Here is a 19,444-nt window from a genome sequence, read left to right as displayed (position 1 = left end):
ATAAGGTATAAAAAATGGATCATTTCTGCTATTTTACACATTTATACTTTCCTTTCACTTGGGGTTTCAGGATTAATTATTCATGGAGTACCTAACTTATAGTCTTTTGCCATATAGATGCGAATGATCAATAAAAGGTGACTTAGGTGGAATTTTTTGGACCATAGGCTTTATATTGCAAATATCTGCCTTTTGTAGAGTTCTTTGCATTCTAAAGTATTTCTTATGGTTTCAGTCAAATTCTTATTTTTTCTTGTTTATAAGTTGAATTGACTCTTAAGCTTTTGCTGTTTTAAAGAGAGAGAGTATACATGTGTGTGTGAGGGCGAGAGGGAAGCATGTGGGTGCACATGCCCATATGTTTTTAAACTGTGGAAGTTGCCAGATTGGGGACCTCTGGATAGGAAAATTTGCCTATTCAACAGTAGTCTTGTTGCCTTGCTAACTAGATTCTCTTAGATTTGAGTGAGGTTTCATTTTTAAGGCTGTTAAGCCATGAGACTTGATTCCCCAGCTAGGACTACCAATTAGGAGTTCATCTGATATAATTTTATTGGAGTCTTTTGTATATGCTTTGTACTCTGGCTGTGTTTTTTAAAGTTGTATTAAAATATCATAACATAAAATTTGCCATTTTAGGGAATACCTGGTGGTGCAGTGGTTAGGACTCAGTGCTTCCACTGCCATAGCCCAGAGTTTGGTCCCTGGTCAGGGGACTAAGATCCTGCAAACTGTGCGGCATGGCTAAAAAAAATTACTGTTTGAATCCCCCGTAAGTGTACAATTGAGAAGTTTTTTTTTTTAAACTTTTATTCATTCATATCTGTTTTAGTCAACAGATACTTAGTGGGGGTCAGCTGTGTGCCTTGTGCTGAAGTTGGTAGGTCACTGGAAAATTATGAAATAAATGTAAACAGCGTCCCTGTTCCCAAGGATGTTAGCCTCTTTAGAGAAACCAGATACATATACACCAGTTAAATAATGATTCATGGCTGATGAGGCCTAGAGTGTTCAAGGAAAGCTGTGTGCAGATGTGAGACTGACTCAGCTTGGTCCTTTAATCAGGGATAGGATCTGTCTAGGTTGAGAGGAAGGTGGAAGCAGGGAAATGAAATAGCATACCAGCCTCCTAGCCATGGCAATCAGAGAAGAAAAAGTAATAAAAGGAATCCAAATTGGAAATGACATACACTATACATAGAAAATTCTAAAGAGGCTACCAGGAAACTACTAGAGCTCATCAGGGAATTCAGTAAAGTTGCAGGATACAAAATTAATACATAGAAATCTCTTGAATTTCTATATACTAACAACAGAAGACTAGAAAGAGAAATTAAGGAAACAATCCCATTTACCATCACATCAAAAAGAAAATACTTCTGAATAAACCTACCTAAGGAGACAAAAGACCTGTACTCTGAAAACTATAAGATACTGATGAAAGAAATCAAAGATGACACACAACAAATGGAAAGATATGCATGTTCTTAAGAAGCAATGTTGTCAAAACACTGTATACCCAAAGCAGTCTATAGATTCAGTGCAATCCCTATCAAATTACCAATGGCATTTTTGCAGAACTAGAACAAAAAATTTTAGTTTGTATGGAATTACAGAAGACCCCCAAGTAGCCAAAGCAATCCTGAAAAAGATAAAGAGTGCTGAAGGAATTGGGTTCCTTGACTTCAGACTATACTACAAAACTACACTCATCAAAACGGTATTGGTACTGGCACAAAAACAGAAATACAGATCAGTGGAACAGGATAAAAAGCCCAGAAACAAATCCACATCTGTGATCAACCTGTGATAAAAGGAGGCAGGAATATACGATGGAGAAAAGACAGTCTCTTCCATAAGTTGTGTGGGGAAAGCTAGGCAACTACGTGTACAGTTAGAACATCCTCCAACACCATACACAAAAATAAACTCAGAATGGATTATAAACCTAAATGTAAGATATTGATGCTCTAAAACTCTGAGGAAAACATAGAAAACTCTGGCTTAAATCACAGCAATATATTTTTGGGTCCACCTCCTTGAGTAATGAAAATAAAACCAAAAATAAACAAGTGGAACTTAATTCAACTTAAAAGCTTTTGCATACCATAGAGAACCATAAACAAAATGAAAGGACAGCCCATAGAACAGGAGAAAATATTTGCAAGTGAAGTGACCAACAAGCAATTAATCTCCAAAATATACAAACAGCTTATGCAGCTCAATATCAAAAAAATAAACAACCCAGTCAAAAAATCAGCAGAAGATCTAAATAAATATTTCTCTGAAGAAGACATACAGATGGCCAAAAAGCATATGAAAAGATGCTCAACATCACTAATAATTAGAGAAATGCAAATCGAAAGTACAGTGAAATACCACCTCACACCAGTCAGAATGCCCATCATTAGAAAGTCTACAGATAACAGATGCTGGAGAGGGCATGCAGAAAAGGGAAACTTCTTAACACTGTTGGTGGGAATGTAACTTATTGCAGCCACTGAAAAAGAGTATGGAGGTTTCTCAGAAAACTAAAAATAGAATTACCATATGGTCCAGCAATCCCATTCCTGGGCAGAAAACCATAATTTGAAAAGATATGCACCCCAGTGTTCAGCACTGTTTGCAGCACTATTTACAATAGCCAAGACATGGAGGCAACCTCAATGTATATCAGTAGAGGAATGGATAAAGAAGGTGTGTGTGTACTGTGCGCGCGCGCACAGTACACACACACACACACACACACACACAATGAGTATTACTGAGCCGTAAAAAATGAAATAATGCCATTTGTAGCAGGCATTATTTCATAATTTCATAATTTCATAATCTCTAGATAGGCCTAGAGATTATCATACTGAGTCAAGTCAGAGAAAGACAAATATATGATACCACTTATATATGGACTCTAAAGTACGATGGAAATGAACTATTCTTATACAACAGAAACAGACTCACAGACATAGAAAACAAACTTACGGTTACCAAAGGGGAAAGGTTGGGGGGAGGGATAAATTAAGAGTTAGGGATTAACATATAAACACTGCTGTATATAAAATAATCAACAAGGATCTACTGTATAGCACAGAGAATTCAATATTCTATAATAAGCCATATGGAAAAAATCTGAAAAAGAATGCATACATGTATATGTATAACTGAATCACTTTGCTGTACACCTGAAATTAACACAGTATTGTAAATCAACTATTTCTTGTTCAGTGACTCAGTCGTGTCCAACTTTTTGCAACCCCATGGACTGCAGCACACCAGGCTACCCTGTCCTTCACCATCGCCCGGAGCTTGCTCAAACTCACATCCATTGAGTCGGTGATGCTATCCCATCTCATCCTCTGTCATCCCCTTCTCCTCCTGCCTTCAGTCTTTCCCATCATCAGGGTCTTTTCAAATGAGTCTGCTCTTTGCATCAGGTGGCCAAATTATTGGAACTTCAGCATCAGTCCTTCCAATGAATATTCAGGGTTGATTTCCTTTAGGATTGACTGGTTTGATATCCTTGCAGTCCAAGGGACTCTGAGTCTTCTCCAACACCTCAGCTCAAAAGCATCAATTCTTGGGCGCTCAGCCTTCTTTGTGGTCTAACTCTCACATCCATACATGACTACTGGAAAAACCATAGCTTTGGCTGTATGGACCTTTATTGGCTAAGTGTAGTGCCTTTGCTTTTTAATACAGTGTCTAGGTTTGTCATTGCTTTTCTTCCAGGAAGCAAGTGTCTTTTTATTTCATGGCTGCAGTCACCATCTGCAGTGATCTTGCAGCCCCAGAAAATGAAGTCTGTCACTGTTTCCATTATTCCCCCATCTATTTGCCATGAAGTGATGGGACCGGATGCCGTGATCTTCGTTTTTTGAGTGTTGAGTTTTAAGCTTTTTCACACTCCTCTTTCACCCTCATCAAGAGGCTCCTTAGTTCTTCTCTGTCTGCTATAAGGGTGGTGTCATATGCATATCTGAGGTTATTTATATTTCTCCTGGCAGTCTTGGTTCCAGCTTGTGCTTCATCCAGCCAACCATTTTGCATGATGTACTCTGCATCGAAGTTAAATAAGCAGGGTGACAATATACAGCCTTGACGTACTCCTTTTCCCAATTTGGAACCAGTCTGTTGTTCCATATCCAGTTCCAACTGTTGCTTCTTGACCTGCATACAGGTTTCTCAAGAGGCAGGTAGGGTGGTCTGGTATTCCCATCTCTTTAAGAATTTTCCACAGTTTGTTATGATCCACAAAGTCAAAGGCTTTAGCGTAGTCAGTGAAGCAGATGTTTTTCTGGAATTCTCTTGCTTTTTCTATGATCCAGCAGATGTCAGCAGTTTGATCTCTGGTTCCACTGCCTTTTCTAAAACTAGGTTGACCATCTCAAAGTTCTTAGTTCACAGACTGTTGAAGCCTGGCTTGGAGAATTTGAGCATTACCTTGCTAGCATGTGAAAAGAGTGCAATTGTTTGGTAGCTTGAACATTCTTTGGCATTGCCGTTCTTTGGGATTGGAATGAAAACTGACCTTTTGCAGACCTGTGGCCACTGCTGAGTTTTCCAGATTTGCTGGCCTATTGAGTGCAACACTTTCACAGCGTCATCTTTTAGGATTTGAAATAGCTCAAGCTGGAATCCCATCACCTCCACTAGCTTTGTTCATCATGATGCTTCCTAAGGCCCACTTGACTTCACACTCCAGAATGTCTGGCTCTAGGTGAGTGATCACACCGTCATGGTTATCTGGTTCATTAATATCTTTTTTTTAATAGTCCTTCTATGTATTATTGCTACCTCTTTTTAATATTTTCTGCTTCTGTTAGATCCATTCCATTTCAGTTCTTTATTGTGCCCATCTTTGCATGAAATGTTCCCTTAGTATGTCTAATTTTCTTGAAAAGATCTCTAGTCTTTCCCATTCTATTGTTTTCCTCTATCTCTTTGCATTGATCACTTAGGAAGGCTTTCTTATCTCTCCTTGCTGTTCTTTGGAACTCTGCATTTAGATGGGTATATCTTTCCTTTTCTCCTTTGCCTTTTGCTTCTCTCCTTTTCTCAGCTATTTGTAAGCCCTCCTCAGACAGCCATTTTGCCTGTTTGTGTTTCTTGTTCTTGGGGATGGTTTTGATCACCGCCTCCTGTACAATGTCATTTACCTCTGTTCATAGTTCTTCAGGCACTCTGTCTATCAGATCTACTCCTTTGAATCTATTTGTCACTTCTACTGTATAATCGTAAGGGATTTGATTTAGGTCGTACCTTAATGGCTTAGTGGTTTTCCCTTCTTTCTTCAATTTAAGTCTGAATTTTGCAATAAGGAGTTCATGATCTTAGCCACAGTCAGCTCCCAGTCTTGATTTTGCTGACTGTATAGAGCTTCTCCATCTTTGGCTGCAAAGAATATATTCAGTCTGATTTCAGTATTGACCATCTGGTGATGTCCATGTGTAGAGTCATCTCTTGTATTGTTGTAAGAGGATGTTTGCTATAACCAGGGCATAATCTTGGCAAAACTGTTAGCCTTTGCCCTGCTTTATTTTGTACTCCAAAACCAAACTTGCTTGATACTCCAGGTATCTCTTGACTTCCTAATTTTGCATGATGAAAAAGGACATCTTTGGTGTTAGTTCTAGAAAGTCTTGTAGGTCTTCACAGAACTGTTCAACTTCAGCTTCTTTGGCATTAGTGGTCGGGGCATAAACTTGAATTACTGTGATATTGAATGGTTTGCCTTGGAAACAAATAGAGATCATTCTGTCCTTTTTGAGATTACATCCAAGTATTGTAGTTCGGGCTCTTTTGTTGACTATGAGAGCTACTCTATTTTTTCTAAGGGATTCTTGCCCACGTAGTGGATATAATGGTCATTTGAATTAAATTTGCCCGTTCTGGTCCATTTTAGTTCAGATTCCTAAAATGTCAATGTTCTCTCTTGCCATCTCCTGTTTGACTACTTCCAATTTACCTTGATGCATGGACCTGACATTCCAGCTTCCTATGCAGTATTGCTCTTCACAGCATTGGACTTTACTTTCACCACCATGCATATCCACAGTTGGGCATTGTTTTTGCTTTGGCTCAGCCTCTTCATTCCTTCTGGAGCTATCTCTCTGCTCTTCTCTAGCAGCATATTGAGCATCTATTGACCTGGGGAGTTCATCTTTCAGTGTCATCTTTTTGCCTTTGCATACTGTTCATGGGGTTCTCAAGGCAAGAATGCTGAAGTGGTTGCTATTCCCTTCTCCAGTGGGCCACGTTTTGTCAGACCTCTCCACCATGACCCGTCTGTCTTGGGTGGCCCTACACAGCATGGCTCATAGTTTCATTGAGTTAGACAAGGTTGTGATCCATATGATCAGTTTGATTAGTTTTCTGTGATTGTGATTTTCATTCTGTATGCCCTCTGATGGATGAGGATAAGAGGCTTGTAGACACTTCCTGGTGGGAGGGACTGGCTGTGAGTAAAACTGGGTCTTGCTCTGGTGGGCGCCATCTTGACAGATATTAAATCAACTATACTCCAATATAAAATAAAAATTATATAAAATAACCTGCCAAAAATTTCAGTGTTAAGTCCACTGCCTTTCAGAGAATCTTTTGCTTTTCTAGCTTTGAAGTTCTTACTGTTTTCTTTTTTAAACAAGCTGAATATTTATTTCAGGGAACCTATTATTAGCACATAAATTATTATTTTTAAAAATCACAGAAACTAATTTTGTGATACAGTCACTATTAGAAATCCAGATTTATACTGATAGAAGGGTTAAACCTGCTATTGAAATTCTATGCAAATATCTGTGTTCATGCAGCATTAAACTTTTCAATATATTACCACTTGGGAGTAAGTATTTCATTAACAAGTTTAGAACAATTGTGGTTTTTATGAAAAATAATTGTACAAAACCAGCATGTAATGAAGCACATATTTATTGAAATTAATCTTGAATGTCTGTTCTGAATTCAGGTAATAAGTTTAAAATGGGTATATATTGTGTGTAAAGAATAAGTTAGGATTAATTCTGAATCTTGTACTGACACTTGATGGCAAAGGGTGGTGCCCATTTTGTTAGTGTATGTGTGTAGTGGGTGAGGGGTTTCATCTGGGCTGAACATAATGTCTTAAGCAGTATTTTTTCTTCCTCGTATCTGCAGACAGGCAAACATACACCTGGGGCCCCCATGTTCACGTGACATCAAGAGGAAACGGAAACCTGTGGCCACGGCATCGCTGTCCAGCCCAAATGCCGGTAATTAGATATGTAGTTATCCTTCATTGACCACCTGCTGTGTGTCAGGCACTAAATTATATGTTCTATACACCTTCTCATGTCACCTTTATGAGAAAGTAGGTCATTTTATTCCCATTTTCTATGGGAAAACTGAGAATGTGAAAAGTAATTTGCTTGAAGTCTCTCTGACCCTAAAGTCTGTTCTTTTTCACTGTCTTCTGCTTTCTTGAGTTTGAATGCCTGTGTTTCACTGTCGGCAATCTGGAGTCATCTGCACTTCTGCTGCAGCACAGACAGGAAGTTAGATGTGTGGTAATGAAAACCCTGGCAGGGTGGCAGCTTAATCAGTAGTAAAGGAGCCGCACGGGTTTTTTACTTTCATGTTTGTGTACAGTACAATACGTATCACTGTTCTAATGTCTAGTAGAGTGCTCGTATTTTTCTAGTCATGAAATTCCTAATTAAGTTTTCAAGTTAAAACTTAAAAGTTTTCTGGGCAAAACTAGTTATAGAAACCAAAATAGTAGTTACGGTCAGTGTAGGGTAGGGACCAGAGGATGACATAAAAAAATTTTTTGCAATGCTGGAAATGCTTTATACCATGAACTTGGTGGGGATTACATGAGTATATGCACATATAAAGATTCATTGATTAGGTGCTCTGTATGTATGTTATCCTTAGATGAAAAAAGGGAGATGATTATATATTTATATCATCATTTATATCATCAAGAATATTGGGTGTCTGTAGATATTTTTCTTTGGAGTTAAGATAATTAAATGTAATTAGTAATCATTGGAAATACTTTATACATTGTAATACATTTTAGGATAAATTACTCTGGTTAAAAAGAGCGTATCTGCTTATAGGACCTATCAGAAGTACTTATGGTTATTTTCTTGCTGGTGGTGAATTCACTCTGAGGGAATTGAGTATATCATAAATTATTTTATTCTCTTCAGAAAATAGATATTGGGTTGGCCAAAAAGTTCATTCCAATTTTTCCATTATCGCTTAAGGGAAAACCCGAGCGAACTTTTTGTCCAGCCCAATAATATATAGATCAGAGCACTTGATACCTGAGTAAAAGAGTAGACCTCAGACAGATAGAAACTGCTCTCTCTCTAACTTAGTAAGTTTCAGCATACTCTGAAACTGACCTGTGTGAGCTTCTGTTTGGATGGCTACTTGATAGTGGTTCATACTGAATAGTCTCAATCACAGTTCTGATGGTTGTAGGAAGATTTTTTTTTAAGCGAGTTTTCACATGGCCGTGCCATGAACTGAACATTTTGTCTGAATTATTTCACTTAATCTTTGCAACAACTTAATAAGGGAGATGCTGTTTTTTATTCCCAATTTACACACGGGAAAATTGAGGCTTAGAGAGGTTAAAATAGTCACTGAGGTTACATGGTTCATAAATTGTAGACCAAGATTCAGTCCAGTTTCCCTATGACTCTCAAGCTGCCCTCTTAAACACTGCAGGCGTTTGGTCTTATATATGACAGGATTGCTTCCAAACCATGACTCCACGTCAAAACCCAGGTCTTCATCCAGTCTGTGGAATTAGTAGAGACAGTGAAATGTAGTCTCCCCTCTTTTTTGTTCTTTTTTTTGTTGTTGCTCTTTTTTTCCCCCTTAATGTCTAGCTTATGTTTTTAACTTTTAATTGCTGATAAGAGCAGAACTGCTGAGAAGAGTTCACAATCCGTACTCCATATTCAAATCAGGAAAGTACTGGGAGGTATTAAGAAGACTTGAGCCTTAAACATTTCCCCTGCTAAGCCCAGCTCCTCTCACTTGTTGACTAAGGCCTGCTTCACTGAATATTTTCTTTTTTTTTTCCTATCCACAACCTGAGTGCCCCATGGAGGTGAAGGACATAGCCCAAGCCCGCGCCATCAGTCAGTAGAACAAATGGGCTTGCTCTGCCTAACATCGGGCCATCTCGGATTCCACCTCTTTTATAGAAATGAGTGATGAAGAGAGGTGCGTTCCGCTTTGCCGCTGTATTAATACACATCAGGGGCCAGCTCCTGGCACTAAATCACGCTCCTGCATACATCTGTTATCGGACTCTTCACCAGTGTGATGAACAAGACTGCAGATAGAGGCTTCCTTGTGTCATTCTTTATAGGATTTTCCTAAAAGAATAAATAGCTCAGATCTCTGCCAACACTCTCCCCTGTCACCGTGATGAATTCAGCTTCTTTCTTAAACATGCAGCCACAAATCTTTTCCCTTTCCCCCTCCCCCATTAGTGGAAAGTTTTGAGTTGAAATTGACTGGATTTAAAGATATTAATAAGACTAGAAAGGTGAAGAACAAAAAGGAAAAACGTGCCTTCCTGTCTTTTTGTATTAATACTAACAAAGACCAGGGAGAAGGACCTTGTCATGGGGTCGTTGGTTAGATCCATCTCCACTCCCCTTCCCTCTGTGGCTTTAAAACATGCTTGTGCTTAGTGCACAGGGATCCACCCTGGATCCTAGTGAGTAAGAGTATTAACCTGCTTTTAAGGTTGATACACCAGAACAGGGACTTCTAGTACTGTCTGCCCCATGCTGAAGTGAACCAGCTATTGTGTATGTTCTTAAAGAATGCAACTGGAAAAGAAAAAAGGGTTATTTTCTTGAAAATTTGAGAGACTAAGTAGTTATAAGAAGCATAAGGAACTTAGATGGAAACAAGACTTCTTTTTCTTGTGATGATTTTCTTTGTTAGAGTGGCAAATCAGAGCTTTGGGTGTGCAAATTCCTTTTTTTTTTTTTTTTTTCCAAAAAGTAAACATATAGCTTTAGGTAAAGGAGAATTGGGATGACAAGATGTTCTGTTGAGAGTCCTGACTTATTTTTTTGTGGGGGTGAGGGGAGGGGTGGGATCTTAATTTCCCAACTGTGCTCCCTGCAGTGGAAGTGCAGAGTCCTAACCACTGGACTGCCAGGGAAGTCCCTAAAGCCCTGACTACATTGGCCCTTCCAAGAGCCTTTTTTTGACCTTCTTGGGATAGGATATGTGTCCTTGAAAGGGTACCCAACAGTTAACCTGTTAATTAGTTGTCTAAGATTTCAGATACCAGGCCAGCCATGCCAGCAGTGCATTCACCAGGGCAGGAAGTTTCACCTGTCTTACTCACTGCTGTACCCCCAGCATCTAAAAAACAGCACTCCACACATAGAACAATCTCATTAGATATTTAATGTATGAATTAAGTGAATAGAATCTTTAAAACAGAGTTATTCTCAATATTATTCTAACCCTGGGATTGGATTCAGTACTTCCATTTTAGATTGGCCCTTGTCTCAGGAGTCATGGGGCAGATTCTTATTGCCTACTATGCCTTTTAATTAGGTTTAAATATTTTTTAAAGTTAAAAATGTTTTTGAAGATAAATATTGAATGTCCGCAAAAGAACGTTTATAGAATATATACGTGGTGTAAAGAAAAACAATACAACAAGTATCCATGTACCCACCATCTACTTTACAAAAAAGAGCATCAGGACTTCTCTGGTGGTGCAGTGGCTGAGACTCCACCTGGATTCAGTCCTTGGTCAGGGAACCAGATCTTTTATGCCACAACTGCAAGAGTTCGCATGCTGCAACTAAGATCTCACATGCTGCAACTAAGATACTGCATGCTGCAGCAAAGACCCAAGATCCCAAGTACCATAACCAAGACCTGGCGCAGTCAAGTAAGTAAGTATTCAAACAGGAAGATTCCCTTAGGAAAAAAAAGAATGTCTTTTTAAAAAATTTTCTTCCCACTCTATGAAGGAGAGTGGGAATATATTTTCCTAATATATATTTTTGGTTAATTATTTGTCATTCTTGGTTGTTTTCAAATAGTTTTGACAACAGATACATGTATCTCTAAGCAGTATATTGTCTAGTTTTACATGTTTTTGAAGCTTCTGTAAGTGGAATGTCATATTATATGTTACAAGTTTCACCTAGTTCTTGATTCCATTCACATTTTATCCTACCAGAATCCATTCATTATTGCCATATGTATAGTATTCCATTTCTGAGCATGATGAATATATTACAGTTAGTCATTCTTGATAAACATTTCAATCATATTCTTATGATAATCGTAATCAGATTCTTATTCTCATGCTGGTTTGTGCTACTGGGGAAAGTATTGCACCATTCTGTGGGCGAACATACGCAAAAGTTTTTCTTGGCCATTTCTCAGTTCTTATGATGGCTGTATCAAAACAAGCAAACAGAGACAAAAAACAGCATGCGTTGTTTGAAGAATGTGGAGGAATTGGAAAGCTTGTGTATTGCTGGTGGGAATATAAATAGTGCAGCCACTGTAAAGATCTCGTGGTTCCTCAAAAGTTTAGACATAAAACTACCCTGTGATCCAGCAGTTCTGTTTCTGGATATACATCACCCAAAAGAATTGAAAGCAAGGATTTAAATAGGTATTTGTACACCTGTGTTCATAGCAACATTGTTCATAGCAACGTTACTCACAGCAGTCCAAAAGTAGAAGCAACCCAAATGTTCATCCCCGGATGAGTGGACAACCAAGATGTGATCTATACATTCAACAAGTTATTATTCAACCTGAAAACTTTCATTATCAGAATGAAATTATGACACACATTATAATATGAATGAAGGCAGTGTGTTAAGGAAAATAAGCCAGACACAAAAGGATGAATACGATTTGATTCTGCTTATAAGGGGTACCTAAAACAAATCAAATTCTTAGAAAATAAAACAAATGGTGGTTGCCAAGGGCTGGGGGAGGAGGAGAATGGGGAGTTATTGTTCAATGAGTAGAGAATTTCCATTTGGGATGAAGAAAAAGTTCTGGACATGGGTGGTGGTGATGGTTGTGCAACAGTGTGGATGTACTGAATGCTACTGGGGAGTATGCTTAGAAATTATTAGAATGGTATATTTTGTGTGTATTTTGCCATAATAAAAAAATATATATGTAGCCAACACAAAAAGTTTTCCTCAGATAGTTTTTCCCCTGTGGTTGATGACCTTGGGGTAATGGTAGGTACAGTTTTTATGAAATTTATTTTCACTTAAATAAGAGTGAATGAGCATGCGTACTTGTGTGTGAAAAAGAGAGATTTGGGTGGTGATGTCATATGTATTTCTTGCTCCTGGGGTTGAGGTTCTGAAATGTTTGAAAACTACTGCCCTCTAAAAAACTTGTATATGTGCCATAGAGTAATAGCTTTCGATTTTTTTTCTTGGTAACTCACAGTAAGAAATTTGTTTGAATATATATTGGGTGTACCTGTAAAATCTGAAATAAACCTTTGGGTTCCCTCTGATATTTTCTGTTCTTTTTCATTAAGGGGGGAAAAAAAAGTATTTGTCATGACCTACTACATTGGTTTTGTGACCCATAATTTGAAAATTACTTTTCTAGATTATATTCCTGGGAGTAGAATTATTGTGACAGGATAAAAATGAAAATTTTTAATATTTTGCTTTATTTTAGTGTATATTTGTTTTCAGTAGAGTAATGGTGGTTTGTACTCCTCTGCTCAGGGGGCATTTGCAAATGTGGGGGCAGTGTTGGGTTGTCACAGTGACTGGGAATGCTTTGAGCATTCAAGGACAGGGTCCGGAAGGGTAGGTGTCCTAAAAGAAATAGGACAGCCCTGCACAAGCAGTGTCATCCTGTCCAGAATGTCTTAATGTCCGTGCTGAAAACAGGGCCCGGCTGTGTAATTTTTCTACCATTTGCCTTACTGTTCAGTGTTCATTGGTGACTCTGTCATATTGGAGGCATGGAACATTATAAAAAGAGCAGAGGGCTTGGAGTCTAGTATATGAGTTTGAGTCTTGCTGCTTAAACAGCCGTGTCTCTGAATGAATTATCTGCTTTCTCTATGCCTCAGTTTTCTGACCCAAAAAAGGGAAATGGCAATACCTATTTCTAAGAGTTTGCATTAAGAAATAAGATTGTAAGTATACAGTATTTATATAGTATACTTCCTGGCATATAAATGCTTCATAAGTGGTTATTAGTACATTAAGAATTTGTAGTCCTGAATTTATTCATTTGTTCAGTTAAACCTATTTCTTGATGTGGAGAAATACTTATCATACTTAAATCTTGCCTTTAGTTTTTGGTTAAAAAAAAAAAAAAGAAACCCTATGTAGCTGCTTGGTTTAATAGGACATAAAATATGAGGATTACGAAAGTTTTGTGTTGACATGCCTCTTGTTCTAATTTGTCTCTCTGACTTTTTTCCTCCTTACTTTAACCGTAACACCCTTACCAGTTCACATGGATGCAGTGGAGTCAGCTACAGCAGCGTCACAGGCCCCCAGACCTCCAGACTCGGAGTGGCTGGTCAGGACCTCTGCGGCAGAGAAAGCCACTGACTCAGCTGCAGCTACGTCTTTTAAAATGCCACAGGAAAAGAGCCCTGGATACAGCTAGAACGCAGTATTTCACCCACCAGGAGCTGACTGGATGTTGTTGAAACAAATATCAGACTTTGTATTATATTGTCTTGCATATCTTAATTGACATTCCCAGCCCTTTCACCATCAGACTGACTCCTCTTCAAACAAAGAAGTGAACTCTTTCTCTTAGAAAATCATGTTGTGCAAATCTTTTTTTTTATTATTATTATAAAGGATTGAGACAGCAGTTTTTTTAAAAAAGGCCATCCAATGCTGTATATGTTAAATTGCTGTTGTTGTCCCAACAGTTACCTACAGCTCTGTTTACAGAGCTGTTGATTTTTTGCAGATATGTCCTGTTTTTCTTGAAAAACCAGTACCTGCTTTTGCGTATTTTTTGTGTAGTGCTTTTAATACCATTTGAGGAAGTTCTAAATTTGCAGTCAGTTCCAAACACAGAGTTAAGACCTGTGTGTGGAATTAATTTGCAGGAGATAAGGCTTGCCTTTGAGCTTGGTCTTTATTCAAGCAGAGTGCCAATAAGATAAATCCAGAAAGTTCTTAACTTGAAGCCTCAGAAGAGCCACCAGCAGCACGGGCCTTGGGAACTTACTCTGTTTTTCTAGATGGCCTGTTGGCATCGCCAGCAGCTGCACTGTATGTTGCCTCATCTCCAAAGTCTGTGTTCTACCCAAAGAGGACCTCTATACATATACATACAGATGGGTGTAATGAAGAAGGTCCTTTAGGTGTACAGCGAATTTAAAATAGTCGGTGGATTGTGTCTAAATACTTCATGTCATGGTGTAAGCCTTTATGTACTAAACGAGACTTTTACTGTTAGTATTATAGGTCAATAACCTGTAGCAGAAATTCATACTCTATTATAATAATGGCTTCTTGGGGCCATACATTGGGGAGGAAAAATGTCTTTTCAACATGACTTTATACTTGGCGTGTTTATGACGGCTTAGCTGCCTGTGGAGTTATATATACAGCCATGCCTGAAGTTGGATGATCCTTTGTCAAAATGAGGAATACGTGACTGCCTACAGCTACTGGAGAAAAGCCACCCTTTCTAAAAAAGTATCATCAAGAGTGTCTGTCATCCTGGGACCTGGTTGGCAGAAGGGCTCTTTTTCGGTACAAATTGAGTGCTTTTATTCTGCAGTACGCAGGAGCCGTTCTCAAGTGCCCACTGCTCTGGTGGCGCTCTGGAGCAGCGCGCACTCCGGCACCTGGCGGGACAGAGCCTCCTCTCCCGGAAGCGCCATTGTGCCTCTTCTCACACAGAACGTAAGGGTGGGCCGCGCTCTCGTAGTCCTTTGAAAACTGTCCTCCTCACCAGTGGTAGCTACAGAATGGCCATATCAGTGTGGTGGGTGTGAATCTGGTGGGAAAGGGGGACCGGAAGCTGTTTACGCAGCACTTTATCGAAGACTGAGAACCTGGCCGTTGTCCGTAACAAGGGATCCTGCGGAGCGAGGGGCAGGTGGAGATTGGAGTGAGGAGTAGTGCTCAAGCCAGCCCAGCTTCCCTGGGAGCCGCCCAGGTGCCCTTGTGGTGGCGCGTGTACTTCCTTGCCATTAGGCTGCACCCATCAGTATAGGGAACAATGTCTGTTGACTATGAAGTGGTTCTACTCTGTTGTTTCAGTGATGAAGGTAGCTTTTTGTTGTCATATGTGCATTCTTACTTAGTCCCAGTAGTGTCCTGAGGCACACATCTCTAATGGAATTTGTTGGATTTCGGGGAGAAATCCACGAACATAATACTTGTATTTTCTTTGCAGTAAGCTCCATGGCTCATGCAGAGATCAGTCTTGCGATAATGGCCTATTGAGACCTCTGTAGTTTGGGTAGCATCTTTGTCTTCATGACATATAACCTAATAATTCTCCTTTTTACCTATGATTAAAAGTAATTTATATGAACAGCTTTACTTACATTTTAAATATTTCTGTGACGAAAAGGTAGGTGATTACTACTTTTACATTTTATAGGGTTAAGAATAGTCACAGAACTTCGTGACTTGCCCCAAATCACATAATCAAGCCAAGACTAAAATCCCAGACTTTCAGACTTTCTTAGTCCTGGGTTATAATCTTTTGTTTTTCATTAATAGAACTGAGTCACTCTGAGACTCATATTTTTGAAACAGTATGCCAGACAAGCTGTATATCCTCTTTCTTGATCAATCTTTCCTGAATATTTTGAATACTTTCAGCAGGGAGCACCCCAAAATGCCATGCTGTGCTGTGCTTAGCTGCTCAGTCATGTCCAACTCTTTGCAACCCCATGGATTGTAGCCCACCAGGCTCCTCTGTCCATGGGGATACTCCAGGCCAGAATACTGGAGTGGGTTGCCATGCCTTCTTCTAGGGGATCTTCCTAACCCAGGGATCGAACCCAGGTCTCCCACATTGTGGCTGAATTCTTTACTGTCTGAGCCACCAGGGAAGCCCATGAATACTAGACTGGGTAGCCTATCCCTTCTCCAGGGGATCTTCCCGACTTAGGAATTGAACCGGGGGTCTCTTGCATTGCAGGCAGATTCTTTACCAGCTGATCTACCAGGAAGTCCCAAAATGCCATATCTACCTTTATGTAATAAGCAGAAAAGAAAATTAATTGCCTAAGAGAATAGCCATTAAGCACACAAATACATTCCAACACAGGGTTGTAAATTGTGCTCCTTCTTTAAAGCTGCTGCATGAGCATGCTTATAGAAGACTCACTGATTTACTCTGCTTGTTTTTTGTATGAGTCCATTCCAGAGGACTAACCTTAGAATCAAGTGTATTTTGAATCTTAAGCTTTGAATTTCCTTTTTATACAACAAAGTGTGTAATGTTACAAATTAAGAAAAATCTGTTACCTTTCAACAAAAAAATAATTTCAAAATCAAGTTTTGTAATCTCTTGGAAGAAAACCAGATAATAGCTTGACTTCCTTTGAGGATAATTTTTGAGCCCACATATGTATGATCTGCTCAAAAGTAATAACTGAAGCAGAGTTCCCCAGTTCCTCCTTATTTCAGGTTTCGGATTTATCCCAGCATGCTATAGTCTGCCTGTCTAGGTCCTAGTCTTGGGTATTTTTCACAATGGACGAAAGTCAAGACATTGTCTACTTGCCTGAGCATCTTTCATAAAGGATAGTTCTGCTTACAGGTTCAAGGGAATTTAAGATTATATTTCAGATTCAGTGTTTTAAAGGGAACAACTTCATTTGCATCCGAAGTTTTGTTGCATTTTGATAACTATTCAGAAGAAATTAGTAGCTGGTTTTTGGTGCCAAATTTGGAGGAGCAGAGTATGATCTTTGTTGAGTGGTGTGTTCTTGATAAATAGGCCTTGAATTCTATAGAAATCAAGCATAATTGGAAATTTCAGGTGACATTGTTTTGCTGGGCTGTACAGACAGGCTGCAAAAAGACCTGTTTTGGCAACAAAATGACCAAAAGCTGAAATAAAGATTCTTAATCGGTGATGTTTATGGCATCCTTTGCTAAGTGCAGCTCAACACCTTGGACAGGTAATTAAACTATTTCTGAATCCCAAATGGATGAATCTGAGATATCGCTGCATTTTGGAACCAGAAGTACAGTCTAGACCACAGCACAGCAAGTTTTGATGCTCCAAGTACAGGAGCAGAGTTATCACAGAAGTCGTCTAGAGTCGAACAAATCACAGTGTTGAGCAAGGAAGCCAGGTGAGCACTGTCATGGCTGGTGTGATGGGTTCCCCACTTTGGCTTAAGGCAAAGTCTCCTGGTGATGCATGATTCGTGTCAAGTCTTTGCTTTATTTTGGCTTTTACTACATGATTCTGAGCCACAAGCTTTTGTTTCCTGGGGATCAGGCTAGGTAAAAATCTCAGTGTTAGAATCCGTATTCAGCATTCTATATTTGGTGAACCTTACCTTGAGCTGGGATGAGAGCAGAGTGACGTTCTCCGGCAGCTGTGGCTACATTCTATTTGGGGCGTAGTTTATAGACTGTATCATGGTCCGTATGATGGTGGGAGGGGTGGTGGAAGCAGATTGCTCTTACTGTCAGCTGCTTCCTTGGTTACTGCCCATTTTAGTTGTCAGTATTTCCTTATCTCCTGATCTCCCACTCTAGTCATGACAGTGAGTGGAGTGACCAACATGACAGCATTCGGGTTGGGTTTCTACCCCGTTAGAAAACTGGCACAGAGTGGGAAGGTGAGGAAGCTGGTGGATTCTGCTGTTAGCACTTGGAGAAGGCAGTGGCCACCCACTCCAGTACTCTTGCCTGGAAAATCCCATGGATGGAGGAGCCTCGTGGGCTGCAGTCCATGGGGTCACAAAGAGTCAGACACGACTGAGCGACTTCACTTTCACTTTTCCCTTTCATGCATTGGAGAAGGAAATGGCAACCCACTCCAGTGTTCTTGCCTGGAGAATCCCAGGGATGGCGGAGCCTGGTGGGCTGCTGTCTGTGGGGTCGCACAGAGTCGGACACGACTGAAGTGACTCAGCAGCAGCAGCAGCTGTTAGCACTGAACACAAGTGGTCCAGTGATGCCTTCATCTTCGTTGAGGTCACAAAACATGAACATCAAATGCCTACAGATAGCAACGTTGAAAAGAAACAAGGATATCAAATAATCTTGGCTGAAGAGTGTGGATTATCAAGTTTGTAAGAAGCTCAGCAAAACAAACTCGATGGCCCGAAGAAGACATTTTCCTGCCACTGCACTAGGTAAAACTGCCAAATGTGAGGAATACATTTTTTAAGCACAGTATTTGAAGAGTGGGGCAGGTCCTGAAGATGTTCACCAAGGAAAAGGATATTGGCAAGATCCAGAGTGAGAAGGTGAGGAGAAGAGAAGGAGACGCATGGGGTAAGCGGACTAGGACCCTGAGACCAACAGCACCCACACATTCTCTGCCAACCAGATCGGCTGAATCAGAAGCTGAGGGTGAGGCCCAACCCTCCAGGGGATTCCACATGATGTGTTAGAACTGCAGGCTTTGCCGTAGTTGGAAAGAAGTGTTTTAATATACTGGTATCCCCCCTAAGCTCTGAGGTGCTCTTATACTTTCCTCCATAAGTATAGAAATGTTTTGTGTATGGTTCTTTGCAGAAACTATTAAATGTCTTTATTTACCATACTTTTCCCCTCAAGGTCCTAAAAGATCTGGAAATACTGAGATAGGATGATGTGGAGAAAAATGTCATTGAGGTCGTTTTTAGATGGATGGAAAACAGCTCTTTTAAAAAGTGGATTAAAATACAACTGGATTTTTAGTCTGTGAGTGATAAGTTGTTTTTCGCCATTGACAGTAAAACATTTGTGTAAGATAGTGCCACCCATGATTTTATGATACCTGTTCATTACATCTTGGTTTCATGGGAAAATGTCATGTATTTTCCAGCATCATAATGAAGAAGCCTTTAAAGTGTGGCTCACAAAAATGAAAAAAAAGGGGGGGATCCACCTCTAATACATAGCTATTGTGTAATAAATACCTGTTGGGTTATTGGTTGTCTTTTGCTGGGAATTAATCTCAGTACTTCAGAGCATGTAAAAATCAATTTTCAGTGATCCCAGTTAATCACACTCTGTTGTCTTTGTTTTACATTTCATCTAGTGATTCCACAGGGCTTGGGGACCAGTAGGAACAGCGTGTTATATGTTTTCTTTGGCTGACTTCTAGTCAGTGTTTCCGAAGACGGTAATCTTAAAGCTTTGAAATGAAATCATGGCCATTTTTTCTTTAGATTTTATTTCTTTGAATTGGCCTTGGTCTGACTTTTATTACTAAAGCCTGTGAACCAGAGTTCTTTCTG

The 19,444-nt window shown here is 39.6% G+C and overlaps 1 protein-coding gene across 19 annotated transcripts in view; it reads left to right on the top strand.

Annotated features, from left to right (window-relative positions):
- Positions 1-18,901, top strand: part of GPATCH2L (G-patch domain containing 2 like) — a 61,328-nt gene extending 42,427 nt beyond the window's left edge. For 10 of the 19 annotated variants that reach the window (XM_086319521.1, XM_086319517.1, XM_086319519.1 and 7 more), the window contains 2 exons: positions 7,153-7,247; positions 13,499-18,901. In XM_086319521.1, coding sequence (XP_086175647.1) covers positions 7,153-7,247; positions 13,499-13,659 — 256 coding nt within the window. In that variant the 3' untranslated portion in view covers positions 13,660-18,901. Of the gene's footprint in view, positions 1-7,152; positions 7,248-9,094; positions 12,539-13,498 lie in introns of those variants that run through there. The other 9 variants (XR_015133956.1, XR_015133957.1, XR_015133953.1 and 6 more) reach the window with 3 other exon arrangements.
- The last annotated feature ends 543 nt before the right edge of the window (positions 18,902-19,444 follow it).

The sequence above is a fragment of the Bos grunniens genome, chromosome 10, assembly GCF_055505025.1.
Source record: "Bos grunniens cultivar Pamir isolate PY7600 chromosome 10, Bosgru_T2T1.0, whole genome shotgun sequence".
NCBI classification, from domain to species: Eukaryota; Metazoa; Chordata; class Mammalia; order Artiodactyla; family Bovidae; genus Bos; species Bos grunniens.
This window is presented reverse-complemented; position numbering and strand designations above follow the sequence as displayed.